General features: G+C 39.6%; 1 protein-coding gene across 4 annotated transcripts in view; it reads right to left on the bottom strand.

Moving 5' to 3' along the window:
• Window positions 1–14,542, bottom strand: part of MYOM1 (myomesin 1) — an 80,775-nt gene extending 66,233 nt beyond the window's left edge. For all 4 annotated transcript variants that reach the window (XM_019284084.3, XM_019284085.3, XM_019284087.3 and 1 more), the window contains exons 1-3: window positions 14,413–14,542; window positions 10,442–10,888; window positions 2,151–2,288 (exon numbers count right to left, since the gene is read on the bottom strand). In XM_019284084.3, coding sequence (XP_019139629.2) covers window positions 2,151–2,288; window positions 10,442–10,827 — 524 coding nt within the window. In that variant the 5' untranslated portion in view covers window positions 10,828–10,888; window positions 14,413–14,542. The remainder of the gene's footprint in view (window positions 1–2,150; window positions 2,289–10,441; window positions 10,889–14,412) is intronic.
• Between the last annotated feature and the right edge of the window lie 7,622 nt (window positions 14,543–22,164).

The raw sequence follows: 22,164 nt of genomic DNA, 5'->3' as shown, positions 1-22,164 counted from the left end.
AATAATCTGAGAAAAGTAGCTTTTCTACAGCAGAACCTGAGGGTTCTGAAGTAGAACTAAATAATGGAAATGGTGACACATCGCTGAAGGTCACCCAGCTCCAACCAACCCATGGAGAGATGATCTTTATAAATAACTATTCCTTTTAACAGCTATCTTCCCATGGGAAACAACACATCAGTTTCACGGGGGAATTTGGGAATGACATACAGCATGCACATGGTTCAATGGGCTTCAGCTGTTATCCTTCAAACAAAAATAAATATCTGACAGGAATGTGGCATGCAACTTCTGCAGTCTTGGCATGTGGTCATGAGCATGATACCAACAGAAGAAAGCCTAAACCAGATACCATCTCATGCCATGTTGAGTTGAGCACTCTAACAACCATCATATGCTCTTTTTAACTAATTAAAAAAAAAAAAAATAAAAAAATCCCAAAACAAAAATAAAACTTTCTGGATCATTTCAGTGGCAGAAAAGCACACACAACTTTCTGAATTGCCGTATGCAAAAAGTAAGATTGATACCAACAAAAAAAAAAAAAAAGAATAACAGTGTTGTAAGAATCTGACAGTATCTTTTAATGTATGATCCCAAAATATTGCACAGACACAAATAAATGAAACTATGCACCATCACATGGAGTTTGATATTATTTTATGCATTAAAAACCAAAATTAAATTATTTCTTAAGATTTGTTAAGATGTTAACATGATGGGCTAAGATCCCAGAGGCCTGTAAAAAAGCTCAGTATTAATCAACAGTTGTGCTTTTCAACTATTGCCCTACACTATACATTTTACTTGTGTAGACTCAAGATACAATGAAAAGGAATGATATTTGTGCTTGAGGGCATGGGAGACAGATGATGGTGAGCTGCTACATAAGTATAAACACCGGCTGAGGTGCAAAAGTAGTGAAGAGCCTTGAGAATATGTTATCTCAAGTTTTGTGTGAGACTGTCACATTTTTATGCATTTCTGTCACAGAAGATACAGATGAAACTCCAAAACATTTTTTTAGAAAGGCAACAGTGTGTTTCTTAATGTTGGTTTGATTAAAGAGCAGTGAATCCAACACAGGAATGTACAAGGGATGAGAAAAATTTACTCAAAGATAGTGGGAGGGAGTTAATAAAAACCAAAACTACTGGTCCAATCATAAAAGCATCACAAATGCTCCAAAAGCCAGAGCAGTAACATCCTCCACTCACAAGTTGGAACTCAGTTCACATGAAACCACAAGTTTGGATATAAAGCAGAAGTGCCATTGGCTGTTGATTAAGCAGTAGACAGAAAAGCACTGGCTCCCAGAAACAACTTGGAAGTGTCCCCTGAAAAATGCCGTGCTGCAGAGGAAAGACAAGTTGAAGGGAGGTTTCTGTTCAGCTGCAGGTAGACAAGAAAATTTTCTCCTGGCCTCTAACCAGGAACCAGTTTTCCACACTGCACCCCAGTATTTATTAATCTGAACAAGTGACTATGCTGGAACTGCTGGAGACTCCTACTAAAATCACTATGCCATACCCCAAAAAGAGCCTGGGGACCTCTTTGCTAATGTTGGTTCTGGCTTCCACATAAAGTTCACATTCAGCTTTACTGAGAACACTTCTGCAATAAGGTGTATTACATCAGTAGTAACCATGCAATAAATACCACCAACACGTGAGATCAGTATGAATCATTACAATGGATTTGAGAAAGCATTTGGTTTTATTCCAGGTTTTCCCTGTGCCAAGACAAGACATTAGCATGTTGTTTCATTGTCTCTATGTTTAATGCTTGGTCAGAGACATTTGATTACAGAACAAGACTTCAAACCAAAATAATAAGCTAAATAATGTGGACAACATGCTTGCCAGGTTCCATATAAGCAGAGTTATATTTTCATTTCATAGAAAGTGTCTCTGACGATGTGTTGTAAACAAAGTCCAGACCCATGGGTTCATTTGTCCTGGCTCTGGATGATCAATGTCGGATTTACTGCCAGTCAGTTGACTTCTCTTTGTCTTTTTATCACTCATGTGAAGTGCAAACTATCACCATAAGATCCATGAGTATAAAGACAGATTAATGGATTTGTTATTTTATAATTTGTTAATAAAATGTCAGAAATAAGATACCAAACAAAATGAAAATTAACATACCGTCCTGTGAATATGGGCACTGAGTAGTCTATGGCTTCATTCTCTTTGTCCTCTGATATCAAACTCTGTTTTGCTCTCTTTGCTTTGGGACTCATCTTATAGGATTGATCTTCTATCATTAAATTGGAATTTTTCAGTCTGAAATAAAAATTATATTATTAAATACAGGAAATAAGCTGTTAAGAAGCACTCCAAAATACAATTAAAGTACTAAAATTGTTTTGCTGTCTTATTTTGTAATCAAGAATTTACAATTTTTAATAGCTATAGTTTCAGAGTTATTAAACACATAACTAAGTGTACTTTTCACAATCTCATTACAAACTTACCACTGATGCCCCTTGATATTAAATCTAAATAGATAAACAACATACCCGGTAGCAATGTACTTTTAATAGCTTTTGGTTTGGGACTCGGGGAGTTTGTAATCCCCAGTTTTGATAGATCCTGAAGTCACTGAGTCCACTGGGTAATTCTAAAGATTGTATCTGAACTCATAATCTCTACTTTTCCAAAATTTACAGTCCTGAAATTGTGTGGTCCTGAAACAAAATGGTGGTGTGCAAATATATTCAAAGTAATTATGTGTTCAAGTCTCTCTACAGAAATTGTAGGGCAGAGCACTGCTCAGAAACCAGTGCTGTCATTCCCACTGCTCTCCCACACCACTCCAATCCATTGGAAGAGAAGAGCTGAGTGAAGTAACACTGTTTAACATAGCACAGATAAATGAAGGATAACTGGAAAGAAGGAAGAGCTTCCCCCTGTCCTCACCAGCCTGGGAGGGATTCTGAAGAGCATGAAGTGTATTTGAGGCAATCATTTTAGGTTAATTTTAAAAATAGTTACAAACTGTATAAACAAAGCTCCAAACACCTGGTCCTCCTTTGCCAAAGCAACACATCTCTAATTCCCATATCTATGGAGTATGTTAATTATTTGTCAGCCTTATAAATCCCCGAAGTGCCTATTCACCTGTCTTGCAACATCACCACAGAAAATCACATGTGAGTCTGCTTTGGTCTGGGGATTTGTCTACACAGTATGAGCTCCCTGCTTACATGTGCAGATAGAGGAGCAGAATTACGGTTTCTCAGCAAGGCTCATTAGCCCTGACGTGCCTGTACCAGGGATAACCTGCTTCCCACACCCTGGATAGCTTACACTGGTGTCTCTACACAGCATGCTGCACACATATATCAAACCTCGTGCTAACACTGGGCCCCTGGGAATGTTACACATGCATAATGTAATATAATATTATATCCTTGGGCTAATGTTTTCCTTAGGCTGTATCCCTGCAAAAGTACCACCACCAACACACGAAGAGTGCTTAGTTTCCAAAATATGTGCCAGTAATCTATCCACTGAGACTGTGTGCGAGAAGGCACAGGTCCACTTTCATTCTCCCATCTTTCCTTCCTTCATTGCTCTGTGTCCATCCCTTTGCCCAGAATGAGTTCTCTCCCTACCCAGTTCCTGTTAAATCAGTCTCCCATTCTCTAGCTCTCTCGCTGTCTTTCTTAGTGTAATTGCTCTGTGCTCCCCAGGTGCCGCCATGGCCAAGCCTGCGGCACGGCTGCCAAGAGATGCTCAGTACAGGGGGTGAAAGCAACCATACACTGCTTCTCCTTCCTTCCTCCTCTCTCTGTAACCTGGTTTCCATGCAAAAGAAGGCACAGCCAGTGAGGGCACATCGCAGGACTGGGGCCAAGGGTTTTCCCTTGTCAGGCACCACTGGATCAGCCAAGGCACAGACCACATCCACAGGAGAGAGTTGCTGTGGGCTCTGGTCTCTGACACCAGACACTGCCCAGGACAGCCATGGATGGAGTACAAGACAGGCAGATCCAGCTTTAGGGACAGAAATCCAAGCAGAGAACACTGGGGAGCAGGCCAGGCAGAGTACAATAAAAACGAAGAGACACACTGAAACAGGGTGTGCAAAGGCCTCACTCCTGGCTTGGAGAATGATGTGGTGCAATCACTACAGCAAACCACAAATGCACTAGGAGAACTCATCAAATAAGTGATGAGAAACATCACAGGCAAACGATTTTCATTATTTTTCTTAATTGAACTAGAGTCTGTAAGGAGCTGCAGATCTTTACTTAGCAGGTGACTTTTATTTTTGTCCTATTTTAAAATGGGTCAAACCTGGAATTTTGACTCTGACTGCCATTAGATTTCCTCAGAGCTTTAGGCTGAACCTGTTAGGAGGCCACTTGATTCCTGGTTGCTTCTAGATCAAGAAGGATCACAGTACCAATTGAACTTAAGTTAAAATGTCAAAAAGTTTCTATTTTCATAAAAGTAGTTGAAATGTGGTGAAAATTTCAGCTCAGGCATTTACAGCACTGTTAATTCCAGACCAACACATCAGTCCTAAAGGAGAGTTTGGCCTTGCTGTCAGTTTAATTTTCATTTAAGGTCCAGATTACACACTCATGTAGGGAATTAATAGTTAGCATATATATCAGTTCCCATCACTCCCTGCTAGGCATTTTATTGATGTCTTTCCTGTATGGTAGTGGGGGTTTTCTATCTTTCACTTATAACTCTCTAAAATTATTTGAAAAGGTAAGAATAAATTGTTATAGGTTCTGTTTATTTGATGGCTGTTATTTTACTCAAACACTCTAAGTGTTTGAAGTTGAATGTTTCACCTTCATGACCATATCAGAGCACCCAGCTGGTGTTTGCAGAGAGATAGCCAAAGTCACTCCAAAATGTTCTTTAGAATTGCACTGCATAAACCAAGAGATGAGTTCAATAAATTTGAAGCAGCAGAAAACATTTCTCCTTTCCAAATCTTATCATTTGTTTCTCTTCTGGCAGAGCTACATGGAGGCTAGTAGAAACACATATTCAAATGGAGCTCTGAGAAAACAGGTTGAACACTATTCTATCATGAGGTTTATTTCCCTGTTTTCCTTTTGTGTTCTTACTATTTCTTCCTGTGCAACACAAAAAGCAAATCCTGCCTAAAAAACATTATTTAGGTGGCCCAAAGAAGGACTCTGCTTCTTGAACCAGATTCTAAAATCTTGCCCTTTATTTTAAAACGTTTCAACCTTTTACCTGATATGTGGAACAGAATCTCCCCAGAGGAGAAGGAGCAGGGTATCAGTGCTCTCTAGTTTCATAGGAAGGAACAGTACCATGACCTTTTAACATCTTTCAGCCTCATTTGATATGCCCAGCTAGCATATGAATATTTTTTTCCAGGTCAGATACTATCTGTACTGGCTTATCAAGGTTGGTGACCCAAGCCTACTGTCCTCACTTTAGGTTGGTTTTCAGCACGTTAAAATGTCAATGCCAGCATTTTTCTAGTTTCTCACTAGAGTCACTGAGTTGTAAAAGGCACAGGCATTGTCCTGTAGAGATTTAAAAAACAGATGCTATTAACTTTTCCCTCTAGCCCAACAGAGGAACTAAAGAAAACACTGTGCAGGGCATCTGAAAATCCCAAACAGGTGTTTTGTTCTGTTTTGATGTCTTATTCTTAGACAGAGAACATGTTGGCACTGCCCTTGTTTCTGTGCCTGAAGGGACAGGTTTCCCACACTGCACAAAGAGAGTCTGCACCCAGTGGATGTAGAAATGTGTTCTGGGAGCAGACCACAACACCCTATTCCTTAGTTATTTCACTCCTGAATGAAAAGGAACATGTAAGCTCTTTTATACCTCTACAAAATCATGTATCTTGTCCTAAGCAGAAAGAGATGATGGTATACACAATGGTTGCACCAGTTGCACTTGCTGGAGAAGCTCCATTAGCCTCAAGGCATTTTCCAGGCTCTCTTTTAGCAGCTGCTTCTTTCCTAATATGCAGTATTTTAACTTACTGTAAATAGGAGATAGTAGATTGGCAAACCCAGTCACAGGAAAGGAAAAAAAAAATATTTTCAGAACAGAACTCTTTAAATTCAGCCTTTAAAAATGAGAAGTGCTTTCTTGTGACTATATTCATTTTGAGTTGCTGACAGGTTTGTCACAAGCCCAGGCAATATTGCTGGCAATATTCCCTAACACAGCTTCCACAACAATTTTATTTGAAGGGGAATTGTTTCCACGTAGCAGGTCTCATTAAAACAATTTCCAAGCTTGGGGATGACATCTGGAAGCCAGCTTCTTAACCCTCACCTATAATAAACCAAAGGATAAGCAGTGCCAAGACCATGGTCTTCTCATATTTCTGGAAGTGTATTATTTACTCAGCCTTGTCCCGATCCTGGTTACAGTATTGCTCAGAAGAGCATTGGCTCTCACTGGCAGCCTAATTAATTGCAATTTAGAAGGGCATCTCTCCTCCCTTTGCTTGGTACACCTGAATTACACCACGTCTTCTTCACTGTTTTGCTTGACCTGCAAAATACATGCAAATGCCTGAGCCACACCAGTAATTTCTGTTTTCCCTCTAAGCAGGTGTCTGGCCCTTTGGGTGACAGATAATCTGTCTGTCACACAATGGGATTATCTGATACTGCTAGACAGGAAAATAACATATGGAAAAGCAGTGAAAGTTTGAGCAAAGGCAAATCACTGAGCTCCCACAAAAAAGATTTAAATGAGTTTAATCCAGCAGTCCGGTTTGACAGGCCTGTTGTGCTATAAGCAACTTTGGCAGATGGGACTGAAAGCTTCTCAGAAGCACATGGAGGATGCAGTGCTGCTGTAGAAGGTTTCCCCACAGGAGCCAGCTTTCCCATGCTGGCAGCCCCCAAGGATTGGATGGGGAAGAGAATGGATGGCCACAACATCAGCTTGTGGGAGATATACATCCCTCACCTGTACAGAGCCTCATGGGAAGCAGTGCATGTCACTTTTCCTGCCTCTGCTGAGGCCAAAGAAAAAGTCCTTGGCTAGAGACAGCCCCACGAGCTGGTGGGGAGGGCTGGGTGTGAAGAGGCAACCTCTACATGGTGAGACGCTCTTCCTTTTGGGAGCCCAGAGGTCTGCACCTTTGCCCAACTGCAACCAGCAAAGCTGCAAGCTTCCATACTTGCTCTCGATTTTGCCAGTTTTCATTTCTTTCCTTGTACTTCCTCAAGCTGTTGTGGTGTGAAGAAGACTTGGAATGTGGGGGACAGGCCACTTGCACATGGAAAATTTTTTGTCCTGAAAAATCAAGCTGTGGCTCCTTCAAACTGCCTGTGTCCACACTCTGGCAACGTTTTTCACTCAAGCGAGGCTTCAACATCAGAGAACTGGGTCTGGGTCAAGGTCTTGCAGGTCACTTAGTTCCTAGTCCTTCTCCACTGCTCTCCCCGTGATAAATTCCTCACATAGCACTACTGCATGCCAACACTCTTGCTTCATGAACACTTTTTTGTACTGTGACTACAGAAAAGGATGAGACTTAAATTTTGCAAGAACAGTAAGTTTAACAGAAGCTACTTTAGATAAAAATAAGAAGTGACCTGAATAGAAACTTAGTATTTGAGTTTTCCTGTTGGGTTTAGGGTGTTTTTCTGCAAAACTATATCCGTTATGCAAAAAAGTATATTTGATGGTCATATTCACTGATGTGCAATCATCAGTTGTTAGCTGAAAAATTTTGTTGGGATTTGGATTTGTGTGTCAATTCTGGTTTCAAGCAAACACTACTGTTGAGGTCATTTAGATACAGCATTTCAATTCAAGGCCTTTTCTACTTCTAGAAAATTGAAAGAGTTTGAAGGCTCTTTATTTTTTTCCCTACACCATTCTTTTCATATGGATGAAAACAGAAAATCTGATTTTCCTAATATGTTTGAGTAATGCTTTTTGCCTCCACATTATCCCTTGAAGTGTTTTGGGTTATCTGGGAAAGACAGCACAAATTTGGCAAGAAGTCCTTCAAATCTGAACTACATTTAACTGTAGAATTGCATTATTTTTCCACTTTACCTCTTGCAAATTGCAGAAATACGGGCTGCAAAAAAAGAAATAAATACCAACATAGAGGCTATATTAACCATAAACTCTAGTTAAATATTGAGATTTTCATTCAGAAATATTGTCTCCTGTGTTAATTAAGTTTTGTGTAAGAGAGATTGGAATCACATCTGTCTAATCTTCAGAGTCCTTGTCTTAGGTAGCAGCACTGAATTTCTCAAACTTCCAACACAATGACAGGATCACAGAAATAAAGAAGTTGCAGCTGACACATTTTTATCTCTGATCAATCTATTGGCAACTCTTGTACAGAGTATTATATATGCAAATATGCTCTTTTAAACAAAAAGCTTTTATCTCAAGCAAAACCTCAGGAAACCTGGAAATATTTTAGGTTCTCTCTCAACTAAGCAATTTAATTTCCTTCAATATCACACTGCTCATATTAGAGTTCTTCTTAATGAGAATATACAGATTTTAGAAGAAACTCACATGACAACTGAAGTGCTTGTGACTGGGACTCAGAAAACGGTTTGTTTAAACAATGATTTTTCACAACTTGAAGTTCCTTTTTTTATTGGAACCTTTTCTCTAAGAAGAAGGAGGCTTTGGCTTAGGGTCAGCTAGAGTGCAGGCACAACTACATCGCTGTAGAAATTTGGGATATCTTCCCCTACCCAGCTCCCTTTGGAAGCATAACCCTCAGTCCCAGAACCTCCGGGTTTTCTATTTTTTTGTCATAAATGAGATTCTCACTGCTTCACTCAGTGGTTAATTGTCTGCACAAGTAAAATTATTTCAACAGCAAAGCCTGGATATGACCCAGCCTAAGACAATCAGCTACAGAATCATAGAATCATTAAGACCTCTAAGATCATCAGGTTCAACCAGAAACCCAGCACTGGCAAGCCCACACTTAAACCGTGTCCCTAAGTGCCACATCCACACATTTTTGAACACTTCCAAGGATGGTAATCCCACTATGTCCCTGGTCAGCCTATTCCAATACCTGACCACACTTTCAGTGAAAAAATGTTTCCCAATTTCCAATCTAAACCTCCCCTAGTGCAACTTGAGGCCATTTCCTCTCAGTCTGTCTTGTTACCTGGGAGAAGAGACTGAATCCCACCTGGCTACACTCCTTTCAGGCAGTTGTAGAGAGTCATAAAGACTCCTCTGAGTGTCCTTTTCTCCAGGCTAAAAAACTGTAGTTCCCTCAGCTCCTCCCCATAAGACTTGTGCTCCAGAACCTTCATCAGCTTTGCTGTCCTTCTTTGGACACGTTCCAGCAACTCAATATCTATCTTGCAGTGAGGAGTTAAATAAAGTCATTTACCTGGGCTGTAACAGCCTGAGGTTCAAATTCCTGAACAAACCCTGGCAAATAGAGATTGGACCCTGAACCTCCTGAAAGCCAAGGGAAGGCTGAAATCACAAGGTATTGTTTACAGTGGTACATGTAGTCCTTCCTTCACTGGTTTTGGCCAAGATTTCACCATTATCCACAATCCTGGGAGGATATTAAGTTTTCAAAATTTAAATTTTCTGGTGGACAAGTTTTGGTAAGTTCTGCTAATGGTACTCTTAATTTTACATTAATACAACAGCGAGCAGATGTTCAGGGCTGTAATTTGTTGATCATTTGTTCTATTGCTAACAGCTGCCCTAATCTTACTTTAATACTTCCCTAATTTCTGTAAATCTCTGAGATATATGCATACAAATAATATGAGGCTATTCTGCTAATGTAATTTTTTGAGCAATATTTATTATCTTAAATTTGAAAAACCCCATGGCAGCTAAGCATAGCTGCTCTTCTTATGCAAGATGGACACTTCAGGTTATTTCTACTTTGGAAATAGTATGCCTCAACCAACACACAGTGTGAAAATTTCAGTTTGTTGAATCACTCAGCACAAAAGTGAAACTATTAGGCCAAAGAAGAATTAATCATATATGGACACATCAGCTCAAACTTGCATGAAGAGCTTTGAGTTCTTTTACTCCTCCAACCTGGCCAGATAAGAGACAGCCTCAATCCAGAAGCTGTCTCAACTCTTCATATTAAATTCAGCTGTATTAATATGGCTAAACAACTTGGAAGCACAGGTAACTCATGCCTAACCAGTTTGGAGCATGAATATGTCACCATTCAGCCACATCAGCACTGCCAGTGCTATTCTTACGACAGTCCAACCTTCACACATGGATTAGTCCAACAAACTAAGCTGACCACTGCCCTTCCCATTGCCAAAGCCAAGGGAAAACACCAGACCAGGAAAACAGATTAATGCCAAGTTATAGAGAAACTTTATGTGGACAAGGAGGAGAGTTTTGCCACAGTTTTCAATGGGAAGTGGTTGGACATACTTCCACCAGAATGCTGTTTTGAAGACGGATATTCTTACCCAAAATTGTAGGCTTCAGATCCCAGCCTGTAGGCTGCAGCCAGCTTGTTGATGGATTCAGATCCATGGCTGTAGGCAGCTGAGCTGGTGCTGAGGGACTGAGAGTCAAGGCTGTAGGCAGCAGATCTCTTACTTTGCATGGCAGAGTGGTCATAGGCTGTGGATCCATGACTGTAAGCTGCTGAGGAGTCAAGGCTGAAGCCCGCTGCAGACGAGTGGCGATGGGCCGCGGAGCCCCTGGTGTAAGCTGCAGATCCTTGAGCATAGACGGCAGATTTGCTCTTTGTCTCCTTTTGGTACTGGCTCACAGTGGACGACAGCGCTTTGTGGCGGTACGCACGGTCATAGTGCTCATGGTGTCTTTGGTAGAAAGGTAAAGACATCATGGGTGCCTTTGAATTTTGGGTTTCACTGCACTTTTCTGAATGTAAATAAACAGGATGACGTCTGAAAAAGAGCAGGGAATAAAATAATGAAAAATAATACACAGCTGAAAAATAATACACAGCTTCACACAAACTAACACTGAACTTGAAAAATCAACTGCGATAAATTTAGAGTTATCTTTTATTATGTGATTCAGACTTTCAGACAGATTCATATTCAGGTTTCAAGATGCTCACATATCACCTGTCATGATCAGAAACCTTTGCACCATTGTGTCTGTTCATTTGTAGTTGGCCTCCCTGCTACTGCAAACTATTCAAGGTTTATGTGCTCACGTATTACTGCAAACTAATGAAACTCTGTATGTCTGGCTTCTTCAGAGATAGTGTAAATAATTTTGTTCAATTACAATAGAGATAATAAAGTAATAAATTTTTTTTAAAGGCGTGAGTAAATCCAACAAGGCTATAAAGGCTGAAACAAAAATATATGAACATTTAATTTGTTTTTGTAATTCAATTTTCAGATTGAATTTAATGTTCCATTTATTATTATAACAGTGAATTAAAACACTAAGATTGAGAAGGATGACAGTTTTTCTCTAAATGTGCATTACAGTGATTGTTTTGTATGTGATACCAGGGTTCAATTCAACAGGGCTTATTGCTTTTTATACCTTTACAGTTTAAACAGGGATACAGTCTGTATGCAATGGGTAAAATAATATCATGCTCCTCAATCCAAAATTTTTAACCAAAAATACCATGTTCAAGACTGCCAAAACCCTTCCTCCAGACAATAGGCCCATTTAAGTTTTATTTTGCATGACATCGGTAGATGGTCTTGTGGTCACTTGTAGTACAAAATCTGATCAGGTGAGAGGTAGTTCCCCTCTCAAAATGGAATGACAGTTGAGTGCAGAAAGAATTTCCCTTGTTTGTTTGTTTGTTTGTTTTAAAGCCAGCAATTCAGTCATTATTTTGCTTTTGTTTAATTTTGCTGTGGTTATAACTGACTTTTCTACTTTGACATGCAAGCTTGCCTCAAGTAATCCATATGATAACCTTGCTTTCTCTTTATTTTAGGCTTACAAGGCTACTAGGATTGTCCCTGTAAAAGCAGCTGACTAGTAACAGAAATTAGCTACAATGAGGAAATATTAAGAAGGATTTAAAGAAAATCCAAAAACAATGGTGAGAGCTGTTTGTTATTGTTTTGGGGGTTTTTTAATATCAATCACAACAGTGGGAATATTGTTCTGCTTCTTGTTTTCCTCATATTAATGCAAAACAATGTAATGTTTGGTCATAAAATACACTTACAGAACTGGAGAGCAATCATGACTTCATGAAAATCTAGATATGTGGTTTGGGTTGTCCTGTGCAGGGGCAGGAGTTGGTCTTTGATGATCCTTGTGGGTCCCTTGCAACACAGAATATTCTGTGATTCTGTAATTTTTTTCCCTGGTCTTTAAGCTTCCTAGATTTCAGTCCTTGGCTTTTTCTCTACTATTTGGTTCTGATAGCAAGTCAACAAATTTCAAACTATTCTCTTTGACAACTGCTGAGGTATTCACCCCAACCAAGGCAAATTATGAAAAAAAAACCCAAAACCACAACAAACCAAACCAAACCAAAAACGAAGAGGAAAACTTTCTTATATTTCAGGGCTCTCACAAGGAAGATGCTCTCTGTAGGATAACTGAATAGATCATTTAGTCGAAGGAAGTCAGCAAGGAAGAAACTCATTCAGAAATGCCTTATGTAAAAGAAATTGCTGATATCTTGACCACAATGAAACTATGACTTCAAGGAAACCAGATTATGCATTTACTTTATTTTTATCTGAGGAAGAAGGAGAAATGGGAAAGAGTGTTAGCCCATTTCTCCCTAAGGCAAAAACTGATGTTCCTTTTTAACTCCCTTATTCCTCATGCTGGCTATTTTTTCATGTCAGTCTAAAAGAATGCAATTATTCTGTCTAGCATCCTTGTTTCTAATACCTGACAGTATTTTGTGTTGTTACTTATTTCACTGTTAGCTACTAGTAATATGTAGTTCCTCTTAATTTCCCTAGTTTCAGAAGATTTTTTTTCTTCATTTTTCTTCATTGCCTTCCTCTTTAAGCTCTGCAGAGATAGGTTTAGGATTTATAAGTGTCGTGGTCACTGCTTAGGAAGGTTAAGGCATACAGAAGAATATTGTCTTGCACACTGAAAGGGAAGGAACATGAGAACATCCTGTTTTCCTTCTGCAGAGTACTACAGTTTGTCTTCACCAGCTTTATTTGAAGTGTTGGCTGGCTTCATCATTCATACAACAGCCACAATGCTAACAGCCATTCAGCTCAGGCATTCCCACAGCCTTCCAGGCTTCAGTGTACGAAAGGTGATCCAAAAGTATAAAGTGCTGCATGTGTTGTCCCTTAAGAAGTTAAGTGAGGCATTTCATTTACAATTTATCAGACCAAAAGAACAACTTAAAATGTACAAAGGAAACATTTTTCTTCCAAACATAAAAGGTCGGGATTTCACTGCTCTCAGGAGTAAAAGTCTGTGATAGGAGTAAGGATAGCAAGGCAGGCACTGAACACAAAGTCAGCTCTCCTGGTTCAAATCAAAGACCAACACTGACTCACACCATGTAAAAGGAAACTCCTTTCATAGGTATTTTATCACACTATGAGTTATGTTTTATATTTCCTCTGAAACATCATGGATTGCTCACAGGCCAGGATAAGTTAGTTACATTAGTCTGATCAGATACAGTAGTGTGATGCTATCGAAGATGACAAGTAATGCAGAAACTTCTAAGGACTTTGCTCCTCCTTGGAGCACTGCCTGATTATCAGATTGACTCCCATCTCTTAAGTTTTATCCATGCTACCTGCACCCACTTAGACTGCATCCACTAACCAGCCCCCTTCAGTGTGAGGGCAACACTCCCTCTCAAGATCTGTGTAGCACTTCACAACTTCTGAGCTTGGCCTAAAAATATTAGTGGCCATAGTTAGATGAATTTGCAGTTTTTGGAGCTATATTTTATCAGCTGTTGAACTGAGTATTTAAAATTACTACTGAGCAGGCAGACAGTTCTGTACTTGCCCATAGTTCATAGCTACACATTAAGGGAAGAGATGTTGCTGGCATTACATCTTGTACTGTTTATCAGTCTGTGTAATTCTTTAAAGAGCTACTCCACCAATCAATGAAAACAGGGAAATAGATTTAAAAAAAGAAACTCTTGTAAGCACAGAAAAGATAACATCCTATGCAACAAGAAAATATTTTTGTTATTTAAACATTCTGTAAGCCCACAGGAGACTACCTGACAAACTTCTCCTGTATCTCAGTAACCCATGCTTCATTTGAGAGTACTGTGACAATATGCATATTTCACTGAGTGAAAATAAAAGAGCCCTGCACTTCTTTCATTTCACAGCTGAACCTTCAGATGTCTTCAATTCACATCCACAAATCCCTCAACTGCTGAGCTAAGATGAATAAAGGGAGCTACTACCAACTTCGCATTACAGATTCAGATTAAAAATAATTGAAGCCTTCCAGCATAAAAAACCCCACTTACCAGGATCCAAATGAATGGCAGCAAATGGAAAAGCCCCAAGTGGATGAATAGCACAAAAATACAGCAACAATGAAGCCAGCAAAGAAAGAGGCAGTTAGGACGAGGGGTAAGGACTGGACTTCAAGGTCCAGAACAAAAATAATGCCTGCAGTCAGTGGAATGTCAGAGCCCCAGTCCATACCTTTTATGGCCAGGGGGATGCTATAAATATAGCATCGAAGAGGGAGAGAGACAGAGACAGATACCGATACCCTGTACTATCTCTGTGCAAAGACATGATGACGGCAGCTTCAAACTAAAGCAGATACAGAGTTCTCCCTTTAAAATATCCTCACTAAATTCTGCATAAAATCAGCATTCGAATTCAAAATTATTTCTAGGATTTTTTTTTTCCTCAGTTATATCAGATTTAGGAGAAGAGAAAAAAAAAATTGTGTCATGAACCAGAAACTAGGAAAGACCAATCCCTGTATTGACCTTTGCTACGGTACAAGAATATGAACATTTTACTGGTTCCTTTTTTTTTAATGCCAAGCCACAGTACATGTAATACAGATATTTCAGCTTAATGACAGACAATCTACCAAGACTCTCTAAAGTCATACAATGACTTACATTTCAATAGAAATGTATTTTCTTTGTTCTGTTGACGGTGTTACTTTTTTATCATTTTCTTTAAGATAAAATACTAAATTAAGAACAGGACCTCATGAGGCATTTAAATAGATATAAACAATGCTGCTCTAAAATCCAACTTTTTGTTTCTAAATTAAACAGTATTCCCTCTAGGAATAATTAAATGAGCTTGTCCTCTTTCATTTTGGTCACAGCATTCTGGCACAAAAATGAGTAATCAGTGTGGCTGAATATTACATCAGAACAACTTCTGTTGTCCAAGATCTAATAGGTGGAATGCAGTGTGATTGCATTGTAAATACAGTTTTCCTCTGCACTGTAAATACAGCTTTCAATAAAGGTGATTAGTGCATTTTATTTCATGCATTTGCATTGCCAGAAATATTAACCCCCTCAGTTCTGCTATAGCCTCTTTTCACACTTGCCATGCAACACAACTGAGAACTTTCCAGATCCTCCCGCTCTGCTGACGCTGTCCCCTTTATGGGTGCAACAACCAGAAGAAGGTCTGGACAAGGCTAGAGGATCCCAGGCTTTTCTCTACAATAGCTCATGAGTATCTTCTTCTTCACCTCACTGCCTTGATTCTACCTGAAATCCCTTTGTTGTCCCCACTAGCTACTTGTTCTCTGGGGATCCACTGCCTCCTGCCTGATGCTCCACCATGCAGTAAGTTCAGAAGCCTCTTCATCTCCCACACCAGGAGCTGCTCAGCTACACCAAATCTATGGGCTTTTGCTCATGAGGACAGAAACTACGGCCAGCAAAAATGTGTGCAGTCATAGAAACTGTACTGTGGCTCAGGCCAAATCTGCAGACAGGCAGAACGAAAAATGGGACCCCTAATATAAGCTTTTCTTCCCCCAGAACACTGTGCCAATGGCAGTGCCACTGAACTATAGGTTCTGGGCTATAATGTATATTTTTAGATAGAGAGGATGGGGCCTCACTGGACAGACTCCTGGATTCCATTACAGACTCCTGATGTACTCCTTCACCATGGGTCATTTGCGCTAACATCGTAAAAGTCTTAAAGACATGCAAATTGGTTTTTAAGAATTCAGGAAGATGCAGAGGAATGAAAACAATTAAACATCACATTGCTCTCATTGCACGATAATCTGTATAGCTCACAGGAGAGGGATAAAAATCTAAACAACATTTTCAGTGTTTTTCCAGGTTTAATGGCACTATGAAGTTCAATACAGTTTTCAAATTCTGTGCTGCCTCTGTTCATTCCGTAAATAAAATGGAGATACAGTGTAACTGCAAAATCTTTTGTATTATTTTGCCCCTTAAATTTACACACTTTCAGATCTAGCTTTATTATAATATTCACAGCTAATATCAAATCTCTTAGCTCCTATTTGAATATCAAAGTACATATTTTAAATCACTTAGAGCTCTGCAAGCCTCAGAATCCCTGCAGCACTCTGCATCCACATGCAGTCACATTAGTCTTGGGAGAAACACCCTTAGGAAATGTTAGTTCTGTCTTCTCCTAATGAGAACTACATAGTGCTAGAGACCAGTTTGCTTTTCTGAATGGGAAAGCTGGAATCTTAATTTAGAACCCGACATGATAGAAAAAAGATGCTTTCTGGATTGTCCATTGAAGTTTTGAGAATTACAGCATCCTGTAGCTGGGGGCATAATTCAAATTCCACAGCATTCCAGGCCATCTCTTGAGTATAACCTTAAATAAATCTAGCTAAACAATTTTTGGAGAACAGAGGCTTTGAGCATGTATGTTGTCTTCTGGAGTTTGCTTTCAAACTTGGGTCCAGTTTTCTGAATTGATTTTTCTCCAGAAAAAAATCACTTTAGGAAGATGTGCTATTGTCCATTATACCCCACCTAGCCATCTTCATAACCCGCTGAAGAGAAGGGAGGTCTGTGTTCCTTGCCTTCACCCATAAGAAGGTATTCATCTCCAGGTTTCTGTTTATTTTCTGCATCACTCAGTTCATATATTTAACAAGGAATCAACCTTTTAACAGAAGGGTCTGGGTGCAGCCTACAACAGCTTGAGTGTCTGACCTCACACCTGAAGAACCAAGTACAAGACCACTGTCTCCATGATATGGATAGAAATTTTTCCAAAAGCCTCTCAAGCTGCTGACTGTTGGTGCCTAGATCAATTTTTCATCATATGGACATATTTGCCTTTCCATTATTAGCAACATTTATTTTGCAGCATCTCTCTGGAGCTGGAAATGTCACATAAACCTGTTGTTGCTGACAGCATTTATTTCCTTTGCAACATTATAAAGGTTTCTGTTCATAATAAAACCTTACCCCAAGAGTATATAGCAGATTCCTGGAGCTATTCCAAGAGAAAATTCTTATACTTTCTTTAAGTAAGTGCTTTTGGCACTTAGATGTTTTTTTCAATCCAGAGTATCTGCTGTCATTTTAATTTACCTATTGAAACAGACGGTTGTTAAGTGCTGTCCCATAATTTATCATTCTTTCCTAAACACCACAGATTTTTCAATACCTGTATAGCAATAATGATGAATATTTTCTAATACCATCACTCAGTTTCGTTTTGCATCTTGGAAAGACTGGCTGAAACACCTTGACACACGATTGCTGAAGGACCAGAGTTGTACCAACTGCAGATAACCCGAAACCAGAAAACTTGACTGAGGTATAATATCTGAGCTCTTGCCATTTAGGTGTGCAGCTTTTAGTAGCAGGCAATATTCTTCAAAATATGAGTTAAATAGTTTAGGGAGGATATTGGCCAAACAGAGGTGCCCAATGTCTGGGACTGTGGCAGTGAGATGACACTGGCTTCCAGGTCCTGATAGAGCCTGTGGGGGAGCTCCTATGGCCCCAGGGGAGCACTAAAAATAGTGACTTTGCAGTGATTGTCACCCCCTTTTCTGTTATCCATAGCCTGTGTAACTGAACAATTTCATTACAAAGAAAACAAACTACAGATATCATCTTACTGAAGTGCAAGCTACTATTGCAATAATACAAAACAATTGCCTCAGGTATTATAACAATCATTTCCACGATCATTCAGGCACAGCTAACACAAATTTACCACCCAGTATACAAGAACATCTTTCATTTTCGTTGTCCTCACAATGATTGATGAAATACTTCTGAATCAATCAAATGTTTCTTTTAAAAGAAAGGATAGTAGCCATGTCTTAATAGAGGAAACAAAAATGTTTTTAGCTCTTTAGCCATCACACTTGGAAATTATGTCCAATATAACAATTAGGCTGAACAAAGCTTTGAGGAAAATTTGCATCAGAAATTTATAGATTGCTTTATTCAACACTCCCTGCAGGACAGGCCCTCAAATTTCAAACATCAATTATGAGTTAAAAAAGTCTTCCAGAAGTTGAGGGTGAATGCAAAAAGATCTGGTGAAGACAAAGAGGGAAAACTAGACTGTTTAGTATTTGAAGAAGAGAAGGAGATACACTGAAGAACAGAAGGAACTGAGATTAGAAGGATCTGATGGGTGAATGTGGAAGTCAAAGATAATTTTGGTGATTATTTCCCAGGTGTGATTTAACTTTAAATGAAGTAGCTCAAACATCAACAGCCTAAGCTGCAGCGCCAAATGATTATGAGACAATTGCCAAACCCACCAGGACATTTTATAAATATCCAGAGAGTTAATCAAATGATTTGAATAGTTTTTTTCAGTAACTTAAAATACCTGCTATAGCTGGTGACTTCAGGCTCCAGTACAGTTATACTCCACAAAGGCAGCAGTATGTTTAACTCTGAAATGGATTAATCCTGATTTTTATGTGACAGGCCAATATTCTGTTTCTCCATCCATGCTGTAGGACAAGTTTTTTTCATTTCTGAGCAACTTCAAGTTTGGAGACTCAAAAAAAGGGACTAGCATGAACTAAAATAAGATACTTCAAAGACTGGAGAATGTATGAACTTGCAGGTCAAGATCAGTTTTCTGACTGACAGTGGTCAGTATTGGATGGTTCAGGAAAACATGCAAGAAATCAAAGTGGACAGGTTTGCAATATCCTTTCCAGGGGATGTTTCACCTTAACATTTTTTGCTTAATTTTTTTATGATCTTATAGCTCTAATGACTTACAGAAGAAGTTGTGGTGGCTTAACAAAGCCCCTTTATGTAAATAAAGTATATTTTGAATAGCAGTTTATAGTAAAATTCTAGAATTCAGTATAACACTAGTCCTACAGATGAGAGCTCAGCCTTTACTGACTCTCTGAAAATCAACTGGGATTTGGTTATTTTATAAGCTGTTGAATGTTTCTAGTTGCCCATCTGTCTTTTTCTTGCTATAGCTTTTTCCTGGCTTTATAGCAGAAGCTCTCAATGTCTTGTTAGCACATCCTTGCCTCTTCCTCTGAACACTCCTTCAGCTGGACACAGCAAGGTGGCAGCAGTCTTCTCCCCTCAGTGACTGGAAGGGAGTAGAGGACCCCTGCCTCATTTCTAATGACTGCCATTCACAACCCAGCATCTCTATACCCAAAGCAATCCTCATAATGCAGTGTAAGGTTAAACAGCAGCAGCAAAATGCAACCAGCAAATCCATCTCCTCCATGTCATTTAGCCACAATAAATTTTAGAAGTGCTTCTCCAAAATACTGTGCCTGTGTATTCCCCCGGTGAAAAACAATGACTTCTTGGTGAGTGATTTACACCTCTTTTCAGTACTTCCACTAAGCAATCTGCAGTGACACTGAGAGGAACACATATACCAAATGGGCACCAGGTGCGCCCAAAACCCCACTGGCTGCTGGGGCTCCCAAGGAAAAGCAACCGTGGGTTCACTGCCAGAGTGAGAAATCTCTGTGACTGCAGGTGGTGGAACCAGAAAGAGGTAACAAGAGCAACTTACAGTGCAGGGAAGGGGCAAGCAGGGAGTGGCTGTCAGCTATTAAAATAATCTCCTCTGCCTACTCAACCAGCTGGCTTAGAAAGCAGAACATCTTTTTTTTTCCCTGATAACAGGTATAGGAGACAGATTTATCCATGAAAGATTTAATTAACTAAATCCAGCACCAGTGATGGTGTAGCTCTGGCAATACAAATTCCCAGCACAGGAATTTTTCCACCTGCTATTTACTGAGCTAATCAGTTTGGGGTGAGTTTTTCAGCCAGCTCTGATGTTGGCACTATACAGCTAGTCCAAATGAACTAGTTAATTTAAATCTCCTCCAGATATATCTCTAGACAATGTCTATGTGGGCATAACATTAATTATTTTTTCAGCACAAGAGCTTGAGGTCATCAAGGCTCTGTTAAAACGGAGATGATGTTATAAAATGAGGGATAATGTTCATAATGAGAAAGCCCAGCATCCTAATGAAAACACTTACTTATACAGCACATAGGGCATTATTAAGTCAAGTCTGTGCTTATGCAGCCTTAATTCTGTCCCTGTGTCTGATTATTTCTCGTATTTGTGTTTGTATTTCTACCACTTGTCACAGTAAAGAGCATGACCACACCACTTTGATGTGGAGGCACATTGATCACCTGCTCACTCACTCCTGTGCTATTCTTAAAAATTCTCCTATGGCTTACTTTTCCTCTACAAACTTTCAATTCTAAAAGACACACTGAGTGCTGATGTTGCTCACCAGTATCTGAGAAAAAATACATGGAAAAAATAACCATGATATTTGGCATGTCTTATATGGTCTTACAAATATATCTATGAAGTTAATATTCTCTGCTCTGGTAAGACCCCACCTGGAATGCTGCATCTGGCTGTAAGGCCCCAAACACAAGAAGGACATGGACCTGATAGAGCAAGTTCAGAGCAAGGCCACAAGATGATCAGAGGGCTGGAGCACCTCTCCTGTGAAGACAGGCTGAGAGAGCTGGTGTCGTTCAGCCTGGAGAGGAGAAGGCTCTGGGGAGACCTTAGAGCACCTTCCAGTACCTAAAGGGAGTCTACAAGTGAGCTGGAGAGGAACTTTTTAGCAGGGCTTGTACTGACAGGACAAGGGGGAATGGCTTTGAAGTCAGAGAGGGCAGATTTAAATTGGGAATTAGGAAGAAATTCTTCCCTGTGAGGGTGGTGAGGCACTGGAACAGGCTGCATAGAGAAGTTGTGGCTGCCCCATCCATGGGAGTGTTTAAGGCCAGGTTGGATGGGACTTTGAGTAACCTGGTCTAGTGGGAGGTGTCCCTGTCCATGGCAAGAGGGTTGGAATGAGATGATCTCTAAGGTCCCTTCCAACCCAAGCCATTCTATGATTCTATCCCAGGAGCTCAGTTTCTGAGGCCTTACATAAGAATTTTAAAGGCTGAGATATGACATAATATGGTAGAAACAAGTGATATAAGGACCATTTTGGTGTGGGAAGCTGAGGCTGTAGCACTGCTGAGTGTTGAGCTTTTGATGGGAGACTTCCCTTTTCAGTTGAGGGTGAAAGAGCAGAGGAGGCTGCTGTCCTGCTAAAGTTCTTTATTTCATAGTCTCTTAGTTTTCTGAAGGCAGAGTTCAAAGGGGTTACTTGATAAGGCAGTAACAGCAGCAGCAGCAGGCAAACAGCGAGTAGAAAACAGCTTCTTCTTCTTCTCCTCTAAACTTACAGAAGTGTGGATTATATTTGCTAATTGACCAATAAAATCGACACACGATTCTAGTTTTTCTTTTCTTAACCTATCCTGGTCTAATTCTAACAGTTGTAAGTCTCACACAAGTGTTACATAGGTATCACACAGATTTACGTATACAGTTTCTATCAGCTCTTATTGTTTATGTGAACACTCTATCTAAAAAATGCAAACAGTATAGTTCCATCTATGTTTTGTCTAAAGTAAAGAAATTCTGTGAGAAGGTAACACTGCTGCAGTAAGAACTGTGTTTAAAGTCTCTTTGGTGCAGCTTTTCAATATTTAAAGCACTTAGCATATATTTCTACTAAAAGTTAAAAATCTATATTTCTATTTCACTTTGGTGTGACTTCATATATCTCAGCTTATCCAAAGGTTTTAATTCAACCCCTGTGCTTTGGCTTTCCTCTGGGCCTGGGTCCAGAGGAGCTCTCACTCCCACAGCTGAGTATAGAGCCTGGCCTGTTCTGCATACTCAGCTTCTCATCTACAGTATTTTTCATTTGGCATTTGATTTAGTAA

Source organism: Corvus cornix, chromosome 2, assembly GCF_000738735.6.
Source record: "Corvus cornix cornix isolate S_Up_H32 chromosome 2, ASM73873v5, whole genome shotgun sequence".
In the NCBI taxonomy this organism is placed as follows: Eukaryota; Metazoa; Chordata; class Aves; order Passeriformes; family Corvidae; genus Corvus; species Corvus cornix.
This window is presented reverse-complemented; position numbering and strand designations above follow the sequence as displayed.